General features: G+C 34.9%; 1 protein-coding gene across 1 annotated transcript; it reads left to right on the forward strand.

Moving 5' to 3' along the window:
- Positions 1-16,300: 16,300 nt before the first annotated feature.
- On the forward strand, positions 16,301-25,293 carry CAPA (CAPA/CAP2b protein). Its single transcript, XM_028315103.1, has 5 exons — positions 16,301-16,313; positions 20,154-20,225; positions 23,243-23,353; positions 24,040-24,213; positions 24,582-25,293. Exons 2-5 carry the CDS (start codon positions 20,159-20,161, stop codon positions 24,674-24,676), a joined length of 447 nt encoding a protein of 148 aa, XP_028170904.1. The 5' UTR covers positions 16,301-16,313; positions 20,154-20,158; the 3' UTR covers positions 24,677-25,293.
- The last annotated feature ends 258 nt before the right edge of the window (positions 25,294-25,551 follow it).

Consider the following 25,551-nt stretch of genomic DNA (forward strand, 5'->3'; position numbering starts at 1 on the left):
TTATACGTGGTAAGTAGAGTTCAGTACATCAATAAAAAAATAAGGGCCTCGTATTTTTGTTGTCTGTCTGTCTGTATGACTGTATGTATGTCTGTATATGTGACTGTGTATCTGTTTGTAAGATAAATTTAATCTGAAGTTTGAGTTAAAAGTTGTACAACAAAAATACGAGGCCCTCTGGCCTAAATAAAAAATATATTTTTGTTGAGGGACTGATAATCAGTTAGAGTTCTTTTTTATTGAGGTACTGATAATCCGTTTTTTGCTTCTTTAGCATTTCAGAATGCCACCAGTGTCACCCTTAAAACCAATTGCGTAGAATCTTGTAACTTAGTAGGTGACGTAATCGGTAAAATTTTATCTTGTATTTAGGTAGGTACCTCTTTATATTATGTTATTGCTATTTATCTATGAAAATAAGGCAAAATGTATGTTTTATAAACACTTACGAGTCATTTACAGTAGTAAAGTTTGAAAAAATTATTGCTGTGAAGTACAGAATCACTTTCGTGGCATCAAAAAATTCAAAACGTTAAAGCTTCCAAACGAGACTCACTATTTGACTGATTTACTGAGAATACAATCTTCACATCAAGCGCTACAATTTTTGTTTACAAAAAGTTGAAATAAGTTAGAAATAAAATTTGCCACGAAGGTGACGATGAGAACCGTGGCGATGAGAAATAGCCAGGTATAAGAAGGGACAGTAGCCTCAGCGGAAGAGGGACGGCCGCACGTCCTCTTTGCTGCTCAATTTGCCGAAGAAACGACAACATTCTTCGCTCGCCAAGTATGGACACGGCATCGACTTAAAAGGAAAGAGTAAACTTTTATTTTCGGGCAGCGCAGGACCGTGCATTGTGGAAAACCTTGGAGGAGGCCTTTGTCCAGCAGTGGACGTCATTTGGCTGAAACGAACGAACGAACGAAACTTTTATTTACAGCTGAATTTTTTATTTATTTTAATGTCATAAGTCTCTAAAATTTCACTTAACAAAGTGAACCCTACAATCTTCTTCGATTTTTTTTCAAATTGTTTTTTTTTTCGAATCATATCAGCCATAGGTATTCAGTGAAGACCATTCCCATATAACACTAACCCCTAGGCTACACACATCGCGATAACATTCGGGCGATAAAAAAGCACCGAAGTATACGCTAATACTTAGCTCTCTACACACACATCGCGACAGCGCGAATCTTCGGGTCATCGCGATGAGTGTAGCCTAGGGGTAATAAGAATGAATAATTCACCATGAATAACACTTTATCTACTTTGACAAAATCAAAAATATCGGTGTGGCAGTCCCTCTGCGTTATTAAGGGTTCACTTCTTGGCCCCCTCTTATTTATTATATTTGTGAACGATATAGGTAAGTGTTTCCAAAACTCTGAATTTGTATTATTCGCGGACGACATGAAAATACTTAAAAAAATTGTCAATTTAAATGATTCGATGTTACTACAACATGATTTAGTTCGTTTTCAAAACTACTGCATTCATAACAAGCTGGATCTGAATGTATCCAAGTGCCAAGCTATTACTTTTACTCGAAAAGCTAATCCAACCAAATTTAATTACACTTTTAATAACCATAGTCTAGCTCATGTCGACCATATAAGGGACCTGGGAGTGATCCATGACTCGAAACTGCTGTTCGATGGACATGTGGATTATATAGTTAAGAAGGCCTCAAAGGCTCTTGGTTTTATTATGAGATCATGTGCACGCTTTTCCAATCTAAAACCTATAAAAATTTTATACTGTTCCTACGTTCGTAGCATCCTCGAGTATGCGTCTCAGGTCTGGAATCCCCAGTACAAAGTATACTGTAACCGAATTGAGTCCATCCAAAGAAGGTTTTTAAGATACTTGCAGTTCAAATCTAAGAAGCGCGATGTAGACTATTATGTGCGCTGCAGGAGGCACCACTTTATTCCTCTTGAGTTGCGTAGGACGGCTGCGGATATCACTTACTTAATGAACATATGTAACGGCCGTGTTGATAATTCCCAACTTTTAAGTAATGTCCGCCTACGAGTCCCCAACAAACAGAATCGAAAGCGCCCCTGCTTGCACCTGCCGTTGACTCGCACGAACTACCGTCGGAACTCGTTCTTCTGTAGGGTGGCAAATAGGTTCAATGAGATAGTTAGCGCTCACCCGCATGTAGACCTATTTTGTACCAACCCTACTGCTGTAAGAAAACTGATTGCAGGTGATTTCACGCGTCAGACTCGTCGACCTGACATATAGTCAAATTTCTTCGAACTTCTTTCTATCCATTTTTTTTTCTCTTTGCTTCTACGTATAATTAAAATTTGTTAAATTTTATACCCCTTGGTTATATAGAGGTGAAAACTATAGGCTTTGACCAACTACACTGTATCTATGCAATTTATATATTTGTAAGCTGTTTGTTTTCTGAATAAAATAAAATAAAAATAAAATAAAATTAAAGCTATTTTTCAACAAAATATTTGACTAGAGTTTTCATCTCATTGGATACTTACTTTAGGTCTAAACTATCTCTAAACCAAAATTTAGCCAAAATTAATTCAGTGATTAACGTGTGAAAAAGTATCTAACAGACAGACAAACATCAGAGTTCTGAGTTACTCTGTCATTTATACATGTATGTTACCATTTGTTGCACTTTCTGAAATGCAACTCTATGAAACTGAAATATTAAGATTCGATTGATATGTATAAACATGTACATATTGTAGTCTTATACATGGCGATATGAAACTAAATAAATCTTCTACTTATACGTCTTTGGTCCCTGCGTTTAACTTTTAATGCTTTTCAAATAATTAAAGTATAAAAAGCATTAAAGTAGTTTACTTACCTACGTACGTCTAAGTATGTGAACACTAACAATACTCACGTATGCTGCTCGATGTTGATATAAAAATAAAAACTGTATAATATTGTAGGAGTAATGCAATGAACTAGACTAGTGCCTTTTAATGTTACCTGTTAATGAGTTTATGCACGAATGCTATGTGACCATGTGAATCTTATGAAGTTATTTATTGTATTTTGCTGAAAACCTAAATTGTAAATATCTTCATAAGTTGTCCTTTAGTACTCGTATGTAGGTATGCAAGTGTTAAAATATGTAATGTCTGATTGTTACTTTTTTACGCATCAAAAATATTATAGGATATTGGTTTTATGGTAGAAGGTACAGAATTGTATTTCAGCAGGACAACAACTACTTCTAAAATAAGACACTATGAATCTTTTGACTGTTTTAATCATAACTAGCTTTTAACTTTCAGAATTTATTCAAAAACGAGAATGTGTGAATAGATACCAAAAATCTTATTGCATGCCCTGTATAAAACATGATATAATCAGTCTTCTACATTATATGCCCAAAACCTAACGAGAGCTTTAACTAATAACACTCATCAACAAAACAACAGACCATGAAACGTAACTTAAAAGGGACCCCGTACCACAGATCGCTTTGAAACGTTCGTATTACGAAATGCACCTCAAATCTCAGATGAGTGCTCACACGAGATTATACACAGTTTAAACCGTAACAGAGCAACCCTTTGGTTGTCATTATCCCAAAGAGTGGCGGTATGAGTGTGTAAGCCCATTACCACGCTCTAATGGCGTCCCTTTACCATGGGCAGATGGATCCAAATGAGCGACAACCTGCATGCTGAGGTTTTGTCTCACGATGTGTTTGTGGACTAAGTTAGGGTTTATTGCGTTGAAAATGCAGAAATACACACGTGTCCTGAATAAATGAAAAAGAAAAACAGGTCGTACATAAGCTGCTAGGGTTTCTAGTACAGTACTGGTGTGACTAGCGCGAAATAAGCAAGACGTGATGTTTGGGAGCCAATAAAAGTGTGTCAATTGACTAGTGGTTATAACTACTATTATCTGAATAGTGCTATTATATCTGCCACCACAGACAATGTTACAAACCTAATTAAAACTATCACGAATGTTAATTTGCCTAGGCCCCCGGTGAAACAAAACAAGTAATGTAATCAATGTATTCCTGCTTAAAAACTTGGAATAAATCTCTGCTCAGTGCCCAGTTTAGTTGCTCGATAGTTTATGCCCAAAACTATGACCTGTAAGATGCAACTTTCTTTGAGAAGATCTGATGCATGACGACTAGAGTACATTACAAACCTAGCAGCCTTCAAAAAGGTTACGGGACTATTCCCACCTCTCGTTCCCACCACTGCAACTCCTGTGTAGCCAGGATCTACAGCTTGACCACCACAAAAACCCAACCAATGAAGGTCAAGTTTGTCCCGGGAGAAAGTTAAATTGTCATTGGACCCGCAACGAAATTAATCAGAAGAACATAGGAGCAGTTCGAAATTAAGGTTCGACTTCACTCCATTGCTTTAAAAAGCTTGTAAAATATTTCTGCAAATATCTTACGTCAGAACGTCGATGTAGAAATTACTGTAGAGCAGTGTTTTTCAACAGGGGGTCGGGAAGCCTGTGTAGGGCGGTCGTAAAAAAGACAGTAAAGTTTTAAAGATATATTTCTCCAAAATCTAATTATACAAACCCTACAACATCTTTGTAACATTATAAAATGCATGAAAAAAAAGCGAATGGCCACAAAATCGTCGTCGGGGTCGTGTCATGAAAAAGGTTGAAAAACGCTGCTGTAGAGAAACTACATCGATGTTCGATGTTAGTAGACACTGTATAATGTAGGTAACATGTAACTAATTATTGTAATAAATGCTACTTTGCAACAAAACATGTAAATTTAGATGTGATTTCACAGTACCCACATTATTCTCATCTTCACGCTTTATGTAGCGTCATTTTCCCACAACACTGCATTATCTGGGATCTGCACACGGTGCATAATGGCACAATGGCTCGCAGCCACTGGCTGGACTTCCTCCAGGTGCAATTATAATGCAAATTTGTTGAACAAGGCTTATACATAATATTTTCTGCGGCATAAAACTGTGAAGGTTCCGCAAATGTGGTTTTGACTTGCATAATATGAATAGTCTCTACTATGCAAAAGATAGGATGCCAGTCGAACTGTGGCAGATGAACGCCCGTATTCACAAACATTACTATGAGGTCTCACAGTGCGCGTGGACGCACAGGGTGACACATGAACCAATCATGGATCTCTATTCTACGCTGTGCGTTCATTTTGAAAACTTTTCAGTAAAAAGGTAGGTAAATGGAAACAAAAGACACCTTTCTTGTATGATTTTTATTTTTCTTATGTATTCATATTCATTTATTGCATCTTGTTCAATTAGATGTTACAAAGAAATATATGTAGTCACAATCAAGTACTACCCAACCAAATAATTCGATTATTTGGCAATAAGAATAGGTAGCGCGGTAAAATGTGGATCTATTCGTACATCAAATCGAGCGAGCCAGGGCTAAAATAACTCGCTCAACCCTTCGGATTCATCTTATGCTGCCATCTGTTGAATGCAATAACCCGAATATACAACCCCCTGTATAACTTGATTTACCCACCCTTACAAAGATGTCGGTACGGTGTACTTTTCCGTCACTTGTTTCCATGGTTTTGGTTTAATACGATTCAATCTCGGTAGATGGCGTAGTAATGCTAGAAAAAGCAGCGATGGTAGTGTTTGTGCTTTTTATTGCAAGAGCTTTCTAATTTTGCGAATGTAGAGCTTTTGCAAGAGAAATAGTCTGAAGATTTTTCAACAGATGCTTTGTAAAGGTTGGTGACGATGAAAAAAATAAAATAACCCTCCTTCTGGCGCAGTATAGTAATAAAAAGAGCAATGTGCTTTTTTGTCTTAGATGTTGTAAGAGGCCAATCAAATTAAGGGTTTCTTCTCAGAATAAAAATGAAGCTGGTATTAAATATTCATTCTGGCATTTTACAATACAGGGTGTCCCAAAAACAATGGATAACCCTGTAACCATCGATAGGCCTCGCCATGGTCTCCCTAACGTCCAATTTTGATCCCAGTAAAAGTATCACCGTTTTCAAGATTTTTAAGTTTTTGTGCATTTTTAGAAAATTGCCACCTGCGATTACTTTTTCTCATGCCATTTCTACAAATGAGGATACTTTTCAATCTAGTTTTTTTCCTTATCACAAGGGATAGTTGGGCTATCAAATGAAAAGATTAAAGTTCAACAAACTAGTTTAAAAGTATGAAAATTTTAAGAAATTGCAGAGATGAAGGAAAAATTAATTCATAGTCTTGTACTTTTGATCAGCCACCGTGTAAAAAAAATGTAGGAAGACCATCGTGCCCATTACCCTAAAAACTTTCTTGGTTAATTGAGATTCTAAAAAGATATCACAAGCCTATGTATTCTGTATTATTTTTATCTTACGGCTATGCCACTATGCAGTCCTAGTTTAACTATTACGAGAAAAACTCATTTTTGCAGTTTTGATACTAGTTGCTATTCAAGTAGCCGTAAGATAAAAATAATACAGAATACATAGGCTTGTGATATCTTTTTAGAATCTCAATTAACCAAGAAAGTTTTTAGGGTAATGGGCACGATGGTCTTCCTACATTTTTTTTACACGGTGGCTGATCAAAAGTACAAGACTATGAATTAATTTTTCCTTCATCTCTGCAATTTCTTAAAATTTTCATACTTTTAAACTAGTTTGTAGAACTTTAATCTTTTCATTTGATAGCCCAACTATCCCTTGTGATAAGGAAAAAAACTAGATTGAAAAGTATCCTCATTTGTAGAAATGGCATGAGAAAAAGTAATCGCAGGTGGCAATTTTCTAAAAATGCACAAAAACTTAAAAATCTTGAAAACGGTGATACTTTTACTGGGATCAAAATTGGACGTTAGGGAGACCATGGCGAGGCTTATCGATGGTTACAGGGTTATCCATTGTTTTTGGGACACCCTGTATGTAATAAAAGTCTCATAAAAGCTCAAGACATTCATAGTTAAATGTCAAAAAAATCAGTTCACAAATTATACAACCTTAAGTTCTTTTTATTTTAAAAGTACTCCGACTCAATTTAGTCCAACCTCACTTTGTTCTTAATTAATTTGCCCTTACTAATTGATAGGTCTATTCTTGTACAGGATAAGTTTTTAATTTGTATCTAGGTCATTGCGATACAGCCCAATGGCGCATAAAATTTACATTCTAAGAGGGAGTAGGATCCTGTCCTTATGAAGACATTTGCATACTTATGTAGGTAATATGTTATACTTATTCAATATGAAATAATGTAAGAATAGGGTTGTGTTAATACTTTAAACGATCAAAGGTTAATAACAAGATTTAAGATAATTAAATAGAATATAGAGATTGTTAAATCTTTTGGTTTTGACTTTATAAGGTACGGTGTTGGACTGAGTGTTCAAAGGTTTTGTAAGGCTTACAAGGTCAATACAAATAGTGACCTCGTCACCTAGGCTCGAACTCAGGACTACGTGATTGAGAGAATTCAACGCACCAGTTGACTACGGAGACGTATAATTGCATGTTGCATATTAAACAAAAAATAAAAATAAAAAAACATAATATTATTTATTAAATTCTACCTCTATAATGTATCTAGCAAGTATCTATCTAAAATGACTGGAGTACACATTAAGCCTTACCTACTAGGTCAATATGTTTGTGGCACTATAGACAAATGGCCAACCTTGACTGAAACCTCCTCGGAGTGCCAAAAGAGTCACGTGGGCCGTTATCATATACGTCTTCGTTCGTTATTCAAAACTAAACAAAATGCCACCCCAGACTGAGAACCTATACTCCGGCCAATAAGTCTTGGCAGTTGCGTGTTGTTTTTTAACAAATATTTATAGTATGTTTTTTTACTTCTAAATTATTGTGATTCTTATGCCCAATAACAACACTGCGATATTAGATTCGCAAAGGAGTTTTAAAACGTTGGATTTAGTTCCTATTTGTTATTCTTAAAATAAGGTTGTATAATTTGGTGCCCATTTGTTAAATCCACTGACATGCCACGCAGTCATTCCCACAATACTAGTGTTTCGGTGTTAGAACTTGGTTCGCCATTTGAATTTTTATCGCATATTATGCTCTACCATAGATATCTAAGTATTAAAAAATACTTTTTAGATGCCACCGAGGGTTACTGTCCACCCACAAGGTGGACCGACGACCTGATAAAGGTAGCAGGAAGGCGCTGGATGCAGGCCGCTATACCAACCGTGCGATGTGGAAGTCATTGGGGGAGGCCTATGTTCAGCAGTGGACGTCCTGTGGCTGAAATGATGATGATGATGATGATGATGAGGCTTACTGGAGAGTCGAGAAGTGTTCCTCAGAGGTAAAAGATTTAAAATTTGAGTAATTATGAGGTAATTTAGTCCAACGGTGTAAGTCTGCTGATACGAACCCCGTCGTACCCGAACTTATCTATGTTGAACCCGGATTACTAATGTTTGGCCAAAAAACGTTTCCCAAATTATCACATCGCAAACAACGTTTCGCAAATTCTCATTTGGCAAAACCACTTATTGCAAACTTTTAATTCGCAAATGTCGTTTTTGGCATATCATTGTTTAGCAAATTATTGTTTGGCAAAGTATGTTTTGCCAAATGTTTCATTTGGCAAAAATATTTCACGATAAACTATTTACAAAATAATTTGATTGGTGCATAGAATGGAATTATTTTGTTTAGTGTGTAGTTAATATAAAATTTGTTCTAAATTATTTTTCATATTTCATTCTTTTTATCGAAATTTCCAAATGATTCATTAAAAATAGAGGTGATTCTAGCGCTCGGCGCGTTAAGGGTCACTGTTCTAACCTAACCTAACCTACTATTTTCTGCAATCTCTTTGTTTTAAATAAAATTCTTGCGAAAACCACGATCGTGGCTTATGCTTTGATTTGTGGGTAACGGTGGGTAAGTAGATGAAGTGTCAATTTGACCAACCAAATTATTTGGGATATAATATTTGGCAAAATAAAACATTTGCTATATGAACATTTGCCAAGTAAAATTTTGCCAAATGATAATTTGACCAAATGAATTAGTTGCGAAAAGTACAGTTGCTAAAAGTTTATTTGGGAAATGAAACTTTGGCGATAAGTTGTTTGCGAAGTGAAATTTGGCGAAAAGTAATTTGGCCAAACGGAAGGATACCATGTTGAACCCACTCCTATCACAAGCAATTATTGAGCTTAGTTGAAGCGGTTAACGGGACTTAAAACTAATGGTTAGCCACAATGTTAAAAAAAGTTAGTTAAAAATTCTGCCTCGATTGCCACGCCGCACCAAGTCGACTATAGCTCGCGAGTTAATATGATCACAGCTCGCATCCGGCACTCACTCTCAATTTGCGGACGCGCGTGTGCCGCTTAAATAATTCATCTACCCACAAACAAATAATATAACCACACTTAGCATTTACGTCTAATATTTATCGGTTACATTGACATTGCTGTCGTGACTTTTTATTGAGCTGTCTAGAGCTTAATGGATGCTTTCGTAGAGCTTACAGAGATTTGGCTTGACTTTTGATTTAGCAAGATAAAGTAGGTAAATTATACAACACATTTTGTCACTAACTCCTACTCTTCCCACGGGTGTCGTAAGAGGCGACTTAGGGACTACACATCAAACGGAGAACGGGCTGCAGCGCTCTCTGAAAAACATCAATCATTTAAACTGCGATCTCCAACCCGCCTGCCAAGCGTGGGGATTATGGCAAAACCCTCCACTATGGTGGTGGAGGAGGCTCATAGTCCAGCAGTGGACTGTAAAGGGCTGTTGATGATGATGATGATGAGTGGTAGTTGTATGAAAAAAGAAAAAAAATCAAAATAAATTAAATTAAGCATTTTTCAGGACATTTTATAATCACTGAAAGAATTAACTTCTCTAATGAAATAATTTTGCCGAAAACTCTCCAAAGTCAATTGAATTAGAACTTTTATTTCGTGGTTGGAATGTCTTTGTTAAAATTAACTACCTTTAAAAATTCTGCTAACTCACAACAGAATTTGCCAAAAAATTAAATAAGATGGAATCACACCTGCCCAAATCAAATGAGCCTATACCTATTGTATAGTGTAAAAGTCCTTTTAGTCGGTGTAGTGCTCAAATAAACATTAGTATGGGATCAACTACGCGAACTCTAGAATGCTTGACTTAATAATTAAAGTAGCTTGTTTCGCTTGCGTGAAATTTTATCTGTCTCAGAAAAACTTTATAGGCGCGCGTCCCTGTTTAAAAAACCGAGATAAAAACTATCCTATGTCCTTTCCCGGGACTCAAACTACCTTTATGCTAAATTTCATCAAAATCGGATCAGTAGCTTTGGTGTGATAGCGTGACAGACAGGCAGGTACTACATATATTACGAAGTTATGATGCGTTGAAGTTTCGCGTGACGTCACAAAGTGCTACACTTTTAAGCACGCCTAGACGTCACAAGCCTCTTTTTTTAACTTTGGCGCGCTTTATCTCTTTAAATTTTCAGTAGTTTGAAAAAGTGAAAAATTTATGTCGAGTATTTTTTGATAAGTTAACCGACGGACTAATTCAAATTTCTTTTTTACCCAGGAAACATCCCTGTCGGGTTTGTCATTTGCCATCATTGGTCAGTTGGGTCACATTCCTGAATGCGGTGCGAACTGACTTTGATTGATACTGGTGACGGTGGGGTCATTAACTGCTAATTTAATTAATCGACTTATCGATGACGTTTACTAAATTATGGTTAAGTTTTAGATACGCTATTCTGTATCTTCGTTTTAATTCTTATCCACAAGGCACTTTAGGAAATAAAAAGTTTGAATATTAGTATGTAATATTAAATGGCGGATTTACATGAAAAATAACTTCATTTTTTCCTGAAAAAGAACTAAAGTGTTGGTGAATGTAGATCAATCAATCAATCCATTTATTATATACTTAAAAGTCAATAACTTATTTTCAGTTTCGGTGTTGATTTTGACACAAACAAAGACCTATACGTATAGGTTTAAAATTTAAGTTATTGTTACAAAGGATTTAAGTTTAAACCGAGTTCATGTTAATCAGGAGTTAATGCCGCGTGACGTCATAGCTTACGCCTTCACAGGCGCTTATTATGGAGAGAGTGGAGCCTTCAGTTTACACAGTGACGTCAAAAGGTTTGAAATATATGAGGGAATCTTAATCATTAATTATAAAGTAGTTTTATTACTTGCAACTTAAGATACAGGGCTTGGATTGCAAGCTTTAGTCTTCTTTTAAAATTGTGGATGGACTAATTAATTTTTAATGCGATTTAACGCTAGCGAATCGATCCCACTGTGAGTGTATTACAAGCCGAAGTAGTATAAAGTAATAGCAACCTTAATTACGCTGATACCTGATAATTTTATTACACGCACTTTAAATTATAAACATAAACAATAATATAACATTCTATATTATAGAAATAACATAACATATACAGGGTGTTAGGTAAATGGGTATAATATGAGCCGACACTAGCCCATGTTAACATGGGCATATAAATGGTATGGTGAAGTCAGAAAATTGATATCTTTATTTTAATTATTTTAATTTTCATACAAACCGGATTTTAAAAATTTATTTTGTATGATAATTAAAAAAAATAAAATGATGATATCAAATTTCTGACTTCACCATACNTTATTTTAATTATTTTAATTTTCATACAAACCGGATTTTAAAAATTTATTTTGTATGATAATTAAAAAAAATAAAATGATGATATCAAATTTCTGACTTCACCATACCATTTATATGCCCATGTTAACATGGTCTTGTGTCGGCTCATATACCCATTTACCTAACACCCTGTAGAAATCTATACAAAATGTCATTATCAAATCAACTATCGCTCAAAAAGTAAGTAAGTAGTAGGTAATTTTAGTCATAATTTTCATGAGTTTTAAATGTAGCAATGACAACTGATTTGCTACGATTACAGTTGCTACGAGCTACGAGTACGATGGTTTTTATACTTTCTTGGTATTGCATCTTAATACAGTGACCTTAAGGTCTACAGAGTGTTTAACACCTTATTTAAATTGAATTGAAATTGACTTTTGTGAATTAGATATTACTTTAAAATGAAGAACCAATGAATGTAGCGCGTAGCAACCGTAGCAGACTTGCTACGACTACGGTCGCTACGAGCTACGGTAGCTACGAATCTACGTTTTGGATTTGTTGTTTCGCAAACGGCCCCGGGACAAACTTGACCTTCACTGGTTGGGTTTTTATTGGCGGTCAACCTGTAGATCCTGGCTACACAGGAGTTGCGGTGTGAACGAGAGGTGGGAATAGTCCCGTTAAACGGCCGATTTCTTTTTACAAAAAATGATTTTTTATCTCAGTCAGTACTACTACTCAGTACTAGTAGTCAGTCTACTCGTACAATAAACTGTTACATACTCGTAAATCCCTTATTATTATGATTATAAATGATTTTTCTTCGTAATGACTCTCCTTGCATCGTTTATAATATTGTTGTATACGATAAATCAATAAAATAGTGCCTATGGGTCATTGATTATTTTATTTACTATATTAATTCTACGAAGTTAATAAATGAGTAGTAACGTTTTAAACAAATCAATTAAAACTAATAAAAGTTAGCCACAATTCGTTGAATTCAAATTACATGTTTCCAGAATTCCTTTTATTTATAGCTACAGGAAAACTTATTTATAAAGGTACCTTCACACTGTTACGCTTCCCTTAGAAGCTTTTATCCTGCTCAGCGCTTGGTGTGGCACGCTCGCTGCAAACTGAGTTAGCAGCGCTTCCGCTTGTATTAAGCGTACCGCTTTATGTACCGGTAGGTTACAGTATAGCGATTAAGCTGTAATCATATTTTAGAACCACTTACAAAGCAAGATACTTCAAGTAGGTAAGGTAGAGAAAACTGTAGTTTGTACTTTATTTCGAGCTGATGACGTGGTCTATTCCACTTTGATAACCTGGCTTTGATCACCCAGATAATAATCAAAGTGGACTGCAAGCGACAATTTGGTGTCCTTTGATCACCCATGGATGATGAAAGTGATGGGTGGATGGGACCTGGGTGATGAAAGTGGTCTTTAGATTAATTAATATTTTAGTTTCCTTTGATCACCTATCACCTCCTCTGAATAGTCATTATGTGCAATTGTTGTACTTACATAAAAAAATATGTAAGTACAACTATTGGACATGTGCTGTGTTTTAGGTTTTTATAGTAATGTACATCATATGTTTTTTTAGATTTTTCATTTTCTTATTTTAGAAGTTAGAGGGGGGGGGGGGGACCAACTTTTTTCCACTTTGGAAGCGTCTGTCACGCAAACTATTCGGTTTGTCTGTCTGTCACGCAAACTAAGTATGGGGAGCCCCCAATATTTTTTTATTTTTTTTATTTTTGCATCAAAATCTTAATGCGGTTCACAGAATACTGTATCTACTTACCAAGTTTCAACAGTATAGCTCTTATAGTTTCGGAAAAAAAATGGCTGTGACATACGGACGGACAAACGGACGGACGGACAGACAGACATGACGAATCTATAAGGGTTCCGTTTTTTGCCATTTGGCTACGGAACCCTAAAAAATGTTACAAGACAAGTTCTGTAACATTTTTTATATTTTCTAAAAACCGTAACAAACAAATAGGACATGGATGTGACTATTTAAATTAAAAATGTATCTGCCACTGACTGTCTGATTGACTGACTGATTTTACTGTCTCAGTATGGGGTTATTTTCGAAAATACACACTTAACATCTAATTTCAGTATCCATGCGTATGTAATTAAATGATTTTCACAGATAATTTCACTGAATCGATTACCTTGCCTTTGAAAAAAAAATCACTTTCTTTGAGTTCAAGTTGTTGTATTGTCCTGTCCACATTCTAAATAATGTCGTATTTTTAATCATTTTAGCATAACTTGAAAGCGTCGCTTCTTCGTTTCAGCCAAATGACATCCACTGCTGGACAAAGCCCTCCCTCAAGGATTTCCATAGCAACTGGTTCTGCGCTGCCCGCATTCAGGTGCTTCCCGCGACCTTCCCAAGATCGTCAGTCCACCTAGCAACTCTCAGCTTACACTTATTTTATTTATAGCTACCGTATTGAATATAGTACGAGTGAGATCTATGGTTCCACGAATAGTTTAAGGTCAGTTATGTGCAATTAAGTAGGTATAATTAAGTAGGTGTGAGTGACGTATTATTACGATAGTAATAATATACCTGTACGGAGGTATGTTAAATTGTTGGTCCCAAAATGGGATTTCAAACAGAATGGGTTGTTGAAACAAGTAACTAATACAAGTATGATATTATCTTCCCTCCCACGTACTTACACGTAGTTTTAATCTAAAATCGATACAGATACTTGTATGGATAATGGCATGTCAAGCTAAGCACGGGCACCTTATGCTAATGGTAATAGATACGATTTTGGAATAGAAATGTAACATCTGTAATCACAGCACATGTTACCATGAAAATGACGCCACAGAATTCAAAGTAAGTATTAAAGATCCACGCAAGATTTTTAAAAGTTTAGGAAATCATAATACCTAAATGGCCGGCAAAAACTTTAAAAACTAGCTTTTACATCGTCACCAGGGCCGGACCGTGAATTTGGGGGGCCCTGGCTAATACTACTTAGGGGCACACCTACTAATATTACTCTTTCGCATTATCGTCTTTCTTTGACTTTGACTTGACTTAGCTGGGGGCCCCTTGAATCCACGGGGCCCTGGGCTGAAGCCTAAAAAGCCATATGGTACCTAGATCCGGCCCTGATCGTCACTTTTATGAGAAGGCCGTCACAGTGTTTTCATTTGTAGCACTGAAAAAACTAATCTTATTTTAGTTACCTACTAACTTGGTTAGAGTTTCCTACTTAGTAATTATATTGTTGTAAGTAGTCTAAGGATGTTTGGACTAAATAAAAGTATTTTTCTTTCTTTCTATTTCTTTTCATAGCAACAAATAGACCAATGGTGTCGTGACGAATTCAAGGGACACTAGTTCGATGCCCGACGGTCGTTGTACTATTAAGTATAGTGAGGGTCCACTCCTAACACAAGCATACTTACCTATTATTTTGCTTTTGGAGAAGAAGATAAGCAAAAAATGTCACTCCGATAGTTTAGCCTAGGCGCAGACCACCGACTTTTAGTTGACCAATAGTTGGACCCGATTCTAATTTGTATAAAGTATTAGCCGATACCAAATCGGTGTATAATGTGCGCACTTTCATATATCTCCATACTGATCAACAGCCCGACCCAACTATCGGTCAACTAAAAATCGGTGGTCTGTGTCTAGGCTTAGTACTTATTATAAAAACACTAATCAATTTTTTAAAGGATAGTGCACACTGCACGTGTGCCTGTCATCGTCGTTTGACATTTGCTTGTCCAAAATGTAGGCTGCGAGCACACCGGGGTGTAAATGAATTATCCTGGCCGGACGTGATTTCGCTACCACACCGCTCATCGCTTCCCAAACTGTATTATATTATGGTCCCCTTTTTTCCTTACACGCACGCACGGATACAATATTTTTGAACGATAATTTAATGTACTTAAAATGGTAAAATCAATGGTATCCAAGCGAAAATACTTTAGTAGCCTCTATTACTTAGTAGTTTGGTGGAGATCGCAGGAATTATCTGTTAGCCCAGTGTGAGTTTACGTCAAACGCATTCGATGTCGACTGCGTAAAAAAGTGACATTAAATGTATGACGGATTTGTAAGGCGCCCCTAGCGGAAACTTTCAAGAACTAAAATTTTCATACATTTTTTTAACGCACTCTCTAGTGAGCACGTTTAAACTCACATTCAGCCTTCAGGTGGCGCTGCACTGGTCGTTATGAAAATCTTTGGGAGAGCCTTTGTCCAACCTCGGACATTATTTGGCTGAAGCGAGAGAAAGAGCGTCTATTATTGAAAGTCGAAGAATAAAAGAAAGAAAAGAAAAAACGTGATTTTACAAGGCAGCTTTAAATAAGTGCTCCTGACAACATTTTTTCTTATGTTCAAAGAATGAGAATACCTACTTAAGAAAATTGGACTTATGTTGTAGTTTTCGAAGTACTATGAATAACTGATACAGCAAGAAGCACTGCAATATTGATGCCACTTGTTATTTTAGAACGAATACTTTTAGATCTTCACTACATTATGTATGCGCACCTACATTAAACGAAGTTCAAATTATATCGCCCCCAAAAAAGTTTGAGCGCCGCCGTAGCGCGGGCGTCCCGTCCTATATAAACTCGGCTGCCGGCGACGCACCGCATTCAGGAGCGCAACAGGTGGCGAGAGAAGGTGAGTGTGAATACAGCCTTATACTTTTTGAATTTTTTAAACTTGAAAAAAAAAACGAAAGAAGAATGCGAAAAATAAAAGGCGCAGTGTTAAAAATATCAACTTAAAAATATATTTTAATATTTAATTGGTAAAAAGTTATTGGGAAGTTAATATTTTTATAATTTTTAAAGAAAAACTCAAATGTTATTGATTCAAAAAAGTATTTTATTTTAATTTAATAAAAAATATGACATCGGTTAAACTTAAATTGTAATAACTAAAATATAATGCACAATTTTAAAAAGCAGCTGTAAAATATTAATATTGTGTAGGTAGTTAGTTATCTAGCTCTTTTTTAAAAACTTAAAACTTTTGTTAAAAACAAATACGCGAATCCATAAAAATTTGCAACATATCGTTTTGCGTTGTTAACTTCTATTAAAATATTCTACGTTTATAACAATAATTAAAACTATTTTATAATAAAGTACCCATCAAATTATGTTAAAATAACTTCTAAAAACGGGTTTTTAAAAATACCCCACTTTTGAGGCACTTAATTAATTATGCCTTCAAACAAAGGATCTTGGAAATTAACCCCTCAACCACTTCTTAATGATTCCACGAAGGAGATAATAAATTGGCAGTACCTACATTTACTAAAACGTCGTGCATTAGGTTAATTTAATTTAATTATGAGTCGAATAAAACAGAATGTTTTATAATAGGAGTCATAATTTTAATTGTTGGCATTGCCGAAAGCCTTATACATTATTCAGGGCAATTATTTTTGTTTCGCATCTAACTTGGGCTGAAGAAGACATGGTTACTTTAAAAAGAATCTCGTTTGATAACATTTCTGAGTTGGATTGTAAATATTGGTTTATGAAGTATATTTTTAACATATTTTTACGTTTTCGTGGCATGTGATACGCGGCCGTGATACCTTTATCATCTTTCGTTTTTTTTATTACTGTAATAAAACACCTTACATGTAACAAGGAGGTATAAAAAAGAGAAAAAGCCTTAAATTTGTACTTATTTAGTACTTTAAAATTTTTTAGAAGCCAACAACGAGTGACTTTTTACAAGACGAGTGTTGTTTTTTTTTTCGTGCGTGACACTACCAAGACTACCTATAGCTTTTACAAATCCAGTTATTTGCAAAATAATTTTTTTCGGGGCCATCTAAACTTATTGGTTAATGTTAGGTGTATCTTATTAAGTTTTTAAACTTGTTTTGTCTTGCCACTTGTTAAGTGGTCGCATGAGACTGCGATAACAATTAATTTCTATTGTGTCTTGTTTCGGTGGTATTGAAAGGACTAAAAACTTAACCAGGGTAAAGTAAACGTGCCACAGTCAAGTCGTAAGACCAAGTTGTATGTAGATATGCTAGTTCTCTCGCGTATATCGAACTCGATATTTCACGCGAAAAACTTTATTCTTCAAAATAGTTAATGCCTTACATTCTTTTATAACATTATAAAAGTTAATTTTACATTCATATTATAAAGTTATCCTTTCTACAGAAAAAAGCATGCAAGCATTTAGTAAATAGGATAAAAGGTGTTAACATCACGAAGAAAGTAAAAAGCTCCGCCAAGAGACCCGAGATCGTAAAAAATCCGTGAACTAACACGGCTCACGGCGATTCCCGCAGAAGTTCGCATAATGTTACGGGATACCGTGTGATATTGTAGACAAGAGCATTTTCATGGTCTTAACATGTTGCTTACTTGTTATCCTCCGATCATAAATGCACTCTCTTTTTAAGGCTTAAAAGAAAAAAAAGGACCTCTATAAAACCACTTCTTTGTTCTTTTTTTAAAATCATCATGCCTTTTAAGACAAATTTTCTTTAAAATGCCTAAACGTGAACTAATAAAAGAACTTGCTGTCGAAAAAAGTTTCTGCTTTAATGGAATAAAAAGTCCATATTTAGTCATTCAGCACTAGACTAAATACTTTCCCATTGATTAATAATATCATAAAATTTGCTAAGAAACAAAATGTCAAAGGTCTTGAAAATTGTTATTGCTCCCCATAACTTTTAATAAAAAATATTTTTGAAACACAAAGGTTTTTCTTCCATGTATAATGCAATCAAGACTATTTTAGCGTTTTAGTCGTGAAAACGTTACAAAAAGCTAACATTTACCTATCTTTAGCTAGGTAACTAACATTTATCTGTTAGTCTCCTGGCACAGGCAATTATAAGCTTAAAAGGAAGCTTCGTTTACTTAATGTTCTAAAGTCTTATAAAATAAAGGCTTGTAAAAATAAAGAATTTTGTATTTTTTTATTAAAGTCTATCTTTTAGGTCACATTTCCGCCCAAAAATTACAATTGAGATTTTAACACAAGACTTGACAGCTCAAATCCCTCTTCTGAAGTATGTAATTATTCTATTATGAATATTTGAGTACCGTTAGTAAGTTTAAGCCTAAATACAAAACGATCTTATTAGAAACGTTTGATTAATTATGTAATCATCTGCCTACGAACGAATCTGATCCGCAAAGTTAGCAAAACGAATATTATAAGAATTGTAATACAAATATTTAAAAAAAAATGTAGAAACCTTAATCTTTTCATCATGAAACTGGGTGGATGTATGGTCCCTTTGAACTGGAAACACGATATTTTTAATTTACAGTCTCACTTTTACAAAGGGGCAAATAGTTTTACTAAGTGGGTTCAACGAGCTCTAATGACAAGATGTTTAGGAAAATATGTGTTTAGTTAACTAAAATAGAGCTATTTGTTTGATCAATAAAATGTTTTGATTCAAATACAACCTAAAAGCAAGGAAAACTAAAATAATTTTGATCACGTAGCACGTCCCTAGTCCGTACCTACATGAAAATGCAATAAGTGGGGTGTATTATTTTGGTAAGATTGTTACTGCTAATAGTATACAATAAATAATATCTTTAGAACTATGTAATTAACATTTAGGAAATTAACTTCCTTCTGCAAGACTTCTCAAGGTCCTATTTCTGGCACTACTCCTCAATATTTTTAAGTATTTAAAATAACTGCTAGTTTTTCTGCCTCACAACACAATATTCCAACTTTTTGTTTTTATAATGGAATTTTCCGTACAGCAGCTTAGGGATAAGAATGTCAGTTATTGCAATGGCAGCTCGCTGCTTAGGGATGATTTTAATTTATAAATAGGTGTGACATTTTTACCGAAGAGGGTTGCGATGCACGGTCTGATTGAAATCTTACCTATTAACTTCTTGCCAACTAATTTCAAACTTTCTGCAGAAGAAGTATAGTTTAAAACGAAAGATGTTTTTTTCCGGATCCGGATTTATAAAAATTTTGCTGCGGTAATGCACTCGAGTTTTTCAAGTACCTACCTTAACTAGCACATCCTACCTCATTATTCTGTCTGTCTGTTAAACTTTCAGACCTAAACCACTAAACCGATTTTAATGAAAGGAATAGAGACAGTTTGAGTCCCGGGAAAAGACAGGATAGTTTTTATTTCAGTTTTTGAAACAGGTACGCGCGCGATAACGTTTTTCCGTGGCAGACAAAATTTCACGCGGGTGAAGCAGCGGGTAAAATCTTTAGGCTGAGTTGCATCATCTTATTTTAATTTTAACCACGGTCCACGACTTTAACCAAAACCGGTGTTTCTTGTATGGAGCTTGACAGACTTTTGACGTTTGTTAAAGTTAAAATAAAATGGTGCAACCCAGCCTTAGACTATAATATTATCACGCTCTTTCTAAAAAGTCTGTCTCTTCAATAAATTCGAAGATTAGGCACAATAAAATTTACGTTTTGGGTCATTACTTGTTCTAAAATAAAGAATGCTAATGAAATGTCTTTGTCCAACAGACACCATGCAGCCATCATTCAGAATCGTGGTCTCCCTGGTCCTGCTATACTCAGCTATGGCGACTGCCTACCGTAAGTACTATTTCTCCACTTCCTGATAAAGTCCCTGATAGCCTTATCAGAAACTTACTTGTCAGAGGAACTGCAACTTTCGGAATTCCACGTCTAATGGCGGATTTAACTTTTAAGATGGTTTTTAACTGTTAAAAACAGGAAAAAATCGAAGAACTAATTTTAGTGACTGGTTAATCAGTTGGTTATTTAATCATTCTTGAAAATGAGATCAAGTTATTTAGGTATAAACTTTTTTCTTGACATTTTAACAAAATCCATTTTTTTCAGAAGCCTGCTATAAAATTCCTTTTAAGTAATCGTATAGAGCAAATTCTTCTGACAAAAAGAATTACATAGCGCTTATACTGTACTAACTTGGTTTGGTTCTCCCAAAATTTCCATTTAAACTTTTTTGTACGTAAGCTGATTACTGCATTTCGCAAATGTGCCGAAAGATTAAAGAATTATTCATATTCAACACAAACAAATGACTCAAAAAGCGGTTTAAGAGATTATTGTAAGAGCATGCCGACGTGTGTTATATGAAAAATGAACTGTGTAACAATTTACGAGGTGAATTGTATTTACAAAGTTAAGTTTTCAAGTTAAATTATTAAATTTACCTAAAGAGATGTAAGATGGAGAAAGTAGGTCTCAAAACTAGTTTTTTTCAGTTGAATTTTAATATTTAGACTAATCATAGGACAGAATTTAAGATATTTTACTTATGTTGCTCATTACACAATATTTATGTAAAATATCATTTTCACAATATGCAATACTTCAGTTAAAATGTAACTTTTCAGAACCGTTTCAGTACTCTTACAAAAGTTAACCATTAATCAGATGTTAATTAACAAGGTTAGTTACTAATTACAGATCAAAGAGGGACTAATAACATCTTTATTAATTACAGCCAAACTATTCCAATACAAAGTTGTATGTCACGTAATTGACCGCATATAGTTAAGTGTTTCAATGATAAAACTTTGTATAGTAAATCAATCAAATCTTCGAAGTACCCATAGCTTAAATTTCCTCAGAATTTCTTGTCACTTGATGTTATTTGTCCTTTATTAAACTAGGCTATGACAGTGACTATGTCTATTATTGGTAGAATATGGTTTAATTGAAATATCATGTCTTAAGAGGGACTCGAAGACGCAAGTGCGTTGCCGGGGACTGGTCTAACTTGTAACTAAAATTGAACTGTAGAGTAGTGTAGAGCTCACCTACTCTACCCTGTCGAACTTTTTGAATGATTTTTGCCTCAGTCAGTGTTGTACCAGTTGTACCATCAATGTAAGGTCAAACCAAGAAGACCTTGGAAATATTAAATTGAAACTGCAAATAAACATGTTTTAAGATTATTTTACTATTCAGAACTTTTCTTTTCACTTAAAAGGTCAAACTTTTCAAATGCTAGCAAAAGCAAAGTCGTAACTTAAGATAAACTTACAAGAAAAACTAATTTAAAATGGTAATATTATTCCCATAATATATTAAACAATATGTTTTACACAGAATTAAAGTAGCAAGATTCTTAAATATTAAACTCTATGCAGTCTCACTTAGTCCCTCGGCGACTAACGTCTGCTTTAATGAAATCTTAAGTTTTACTTAATTATGTACAAAATCCAACAACACTTGATTACCTTTGACGCTTCTACGATGGTTAACAGACCATTTGGACTTAAAACTTGTCTTGATAACTTGATACCTATTGTCTTGTGAACTTCCAGTTTCGATGCGCAATTTATTGGAAAATAGCTTTTGTTCATGAAAGTCTAGTTCTACGTGAATTTGATAACGCCTACACACTTTGATGTAACCTTTTTTCAGTGACCATGCATCGACATAAACATTTTTTTTCATTATAACTAAGACATTTTTTTAATTTTATGTTTGAATTAGTTTGAATTCAGTAGAAATAAAATATGAAGGAATGTTTACTGTTTAAAAATTATGTTCATATTATAGGATCACCTATGTATGTAAGTAGATGAGTAAGATTAAATATGATCCTACTAAATAATAGGTATCGCATCAACATTGTTGGTAACTCGTCTTTTGTTTTCTTCATTGTTTCTTTTCAATTGTTTTACTTCATTTCAAATAATTAATTTACATTTTCATCTCTCATAGCTACAAACTTTTTACTCTTTTTATACCAAACTCTAAAAAGTATGATTTAATTCACAAATGTTTCCACTATTCAAATCCTCTGAGCAAGGGGCTGATTGTAATCGATGGGGCGCCGTATTTATAGGGCGCATCAGTCAGTCAATTTGCGAGGCGCTATGAATACGGGGCGCATTTGCTTTGTATCGATTTGACTTTTCATTCATAAATAAACACTTGTGAGGCAAAGTTTGACTTTGTGTATTGGCTTTGTGTATGATATGATGATTAATTTAAAGGACTAAATTTAGTAAGATTTTATTCAAATCTAATGTTATCAACGTTGAAAATATTTGCTACTTTGCAGTTAAAAGTATGGGAAAGTACATTAGTCTGATAGTATTAGTAGGTACTACGTTGCTTTGAGCGTCAATTTTAAGAATCAAAAGTTCTTCACAAATTTTAATGTCAGTGTTGTTAACATAATTGTATAAAATAAAAGTAAGAACTTATCTGAATTTTGCATCAACATTTTAAATTCAAATTTTCAAACAGATGCTTAACATTAACATTTTTTGTTCTCTCCAATTTTAATATTGCCCTTTATAAATTCGCTTTTTATCGTGTAGGATTAAGTAAGATTGAGGTCACAATCTCAGTTTCTGACATATTGAGTCGCCACCTACGCAAAATCTAAGTGGGAATAGAAACAAAGACTACCCGTCTAGCCAGCGCGGGCAGTATAAGCCAAAATCCTCTATTTGCTCAAATTGTAGGAGGTAAATTGGAGAAGGTCGTCCTCGTGTTGTTAGCTGATGATGATGTTAATGATGAAGAAGAAGAATCTGAAGAAATAATGAAACTGGCTGCTAATGTCATCTATTTTCTTCCAAACCAAACGTCTTTGTCCACAGACAGCAGTGCGAAGCTTCGCCGGGATGGAGTTCTGAACCTGTACCCCTTCCCGAGGGTCGGGCGCGCGTCCAGGCACACCTGGCAGGTGCCCATCAACGACCTGTACTTAGGTAAGTACCCTCGTTACTTAGCCAAAGTAGAGTAGCATAGAGATCCTTGGTGGAGGCCTAAATCGAAGGAAACTTAAACTAAAGATGATAAATCAGGGTGTAGTTAAATCGCAACCTGTGTTATGTAAAATATTTTTCAGCAATGGATGCTATAATATCCTTTTTTAAGAGGAGATCCACCACTTTATTTAACCATGGTTTTTCATTGGGATTTTAGTAGACGAGAAAAAAAAATGTGTCAGGATTTAAGTTGTATTTTACAGATATAAATTGTCAAAGAAAGAAAGATAACAATACAGACAATTTTCATGAAATATTTTATCATTTTATTTAAGAAATTATCTCAATTACCTCAATACATGATGTAATTGCTCATTTATCAATAGGTGCTTCAGGGCAGAACATCGAGGAAGTAATTAAGTGCATGTTATCTGACTCTACAAATGGGCCAATAATGTTACATTTATTGTGTGGGAGAGAAGACTTTTATGACAAAGACAGATTTAGAATCGATTCTTGGGGTACCAACTTGTAGCTTAAGTTAATTCGTTCTCGCGATCTGTATTCTATGCTGTGGAAAGGAAAAAATCAGATCATTATCGTACTTTTTCTTCCTTATTAATAGCCACTTTAGTGATCACTGTTCTTCTTAGGACATGGTATTAAAAACTTTATGACCTGTGCAGATTACGAGCCAGTAGAAAAGAGGCAGCTCTACGCATTCCCTCGTGTCGGGCGCGACATGCCTTCCCTGCGGGACCCCTACGCGGAACACATCCAAGCACCCGTGAAGAGAACTGACAACCCTGGCATGTGGTTCGGGCCACGGCTCGGCAGGTCCTTCAAGAGTGACGAAGACGGTCAGTATTATGTCTGAAGTATTATGTGACAATCCCATTCCCAAGCAAAATGATGGCATTCTACCTAAGATCTTCAGACGGACCATACCATCCAGGTGAAATGTATTGACAACCCTGGAATGTGGTTCGGATCACGCCTCGGCAGTTTCTTCATGTTGTGTTGAGATAATTCCCCCACCCCCTAGCTGACAACCTTGAAACGTGGTGGTCATGCCCACTCGATAATTATTTTATTTTTATTTTAACTGCGTGGTAAGTTCATATTACCCACCTACTTCCTGTCCATCTCGTCAGCTAACAAGGCCTTAATGCCATTAAGTTAATGGCTGTATTTTTGTCCATATTTTTGACGTTAACATTTCTGACAGATATCACGGTTCAGAGCGAGAGGGTTGCACGCAGCGACCCGGAGCGAATGGAGCCTTTACACGAAGACAGAGAAAAGAGGCAAGTCGAAAACTAGAGAAATTCCCGCCAAATCTCAACTGGAGCGCAACCACGTCAGTAGTGCCAATCAACAGAAAATAAAAACAAAATTAGGTTGGCGTTTCCCAAACTGTATTTTTTCAGCAGTTGAGGGCTAAGGAATATTTTTTACAGCTTGATGTTTATGTAGGCGTAGGTTTATGTATGCTTTTGAAACTTTGCATAAAATTCTAAACCTGATTTTAAATATGTATAGGCCTTTTGAAGATGAAAAGTAAAATAGTACAGCGAAAAATTAGAATAAAAGAATAAACTGAAAAGTATAGGTACCTACCTACTTACATTGAGATTGTTTCATTTTAATTCCAAATTACGTTCCAAGAATAGATTTGACCGATCGGTATGTACTTTTTGTGACTGATCATTGTAATTTGGGAAACGTTGACTTATGAACAAAAAGTATGTAAGTAAATGAATTGAAATGAGTATTAATATTCTAAATAACATATTATTATACCAAAAATAACATACCTAGTTACAAATAGATGTATTTAATGCCCATACAGTTACGCCTGCCTCATTTGTCATGTAATATTAAGAAAGTTGGTCAATTTCTCAGATTGTACCTATAATAATAAAAATTAAGATTTTTGTCTTTATAAACGTTTATTGTTTTTTTAAAATGGAACTCAGTCGTTGAAGTTTAATTAATTATTATTTATTAAACTTAAACATATAGCTTTTAAGATGTAAAATAAGATAAACTGTTAAACAATTTAAGTCAGAAACATTTCGAGGCTGGGTGGGTTTTGCAATAATTAAAAAATAATTTTTAAAATTGTTAAAATCTGCGAAGTGGTTCTGCCTTATCTAAATCTTAACGCTAACATGTTTAGTTAAAAACTATTATTT

Source organism: Ostrinia furnacalis, unplaced genomic scaffold, assembly GCF_004193835.3.
Source record: "Ostrinia furnacalis isolate ACB-3 unplaced genomic scaffold, ASM419383v2 OfSCF4979, whole genome shotgun sequence".
Classification (NCBI taxonomy): domain Eukaryota; kingdom Metazoa; phylum Arthropoda; class Insecta; order Lepidoptera; family Crambidae; genus Ostrinia; species Ostrinia furnacalis.

What these genes read in the sequence shown, in the direction of transcription:
- CAPA (XM_028315103.1), top strand. Translation starts at nt 20,159, where the DNA reads ATGCAGCCATCATTCAGAATCGTGGTCTCCCTGGTCCTGCTATACTCA. An exon ending in AGCTATGGCGACTGCCTACC is followed by an intron (nt 20,226 to 23,242) that starts GTAAGTACTATT and finishes CTTTGTCCACAG; the next exon opens with ACAGCAGTGCGAAGCTTCGC. An exon ending in CATCAACGACCTGTACTTAG is followed by an intron (nt 23,354 to 24,039) that starts GTAAGTACCCTC and finishes TGACCTGTGCAG; the next exon opens with ATTACGAGCCAGTAGAAAAG.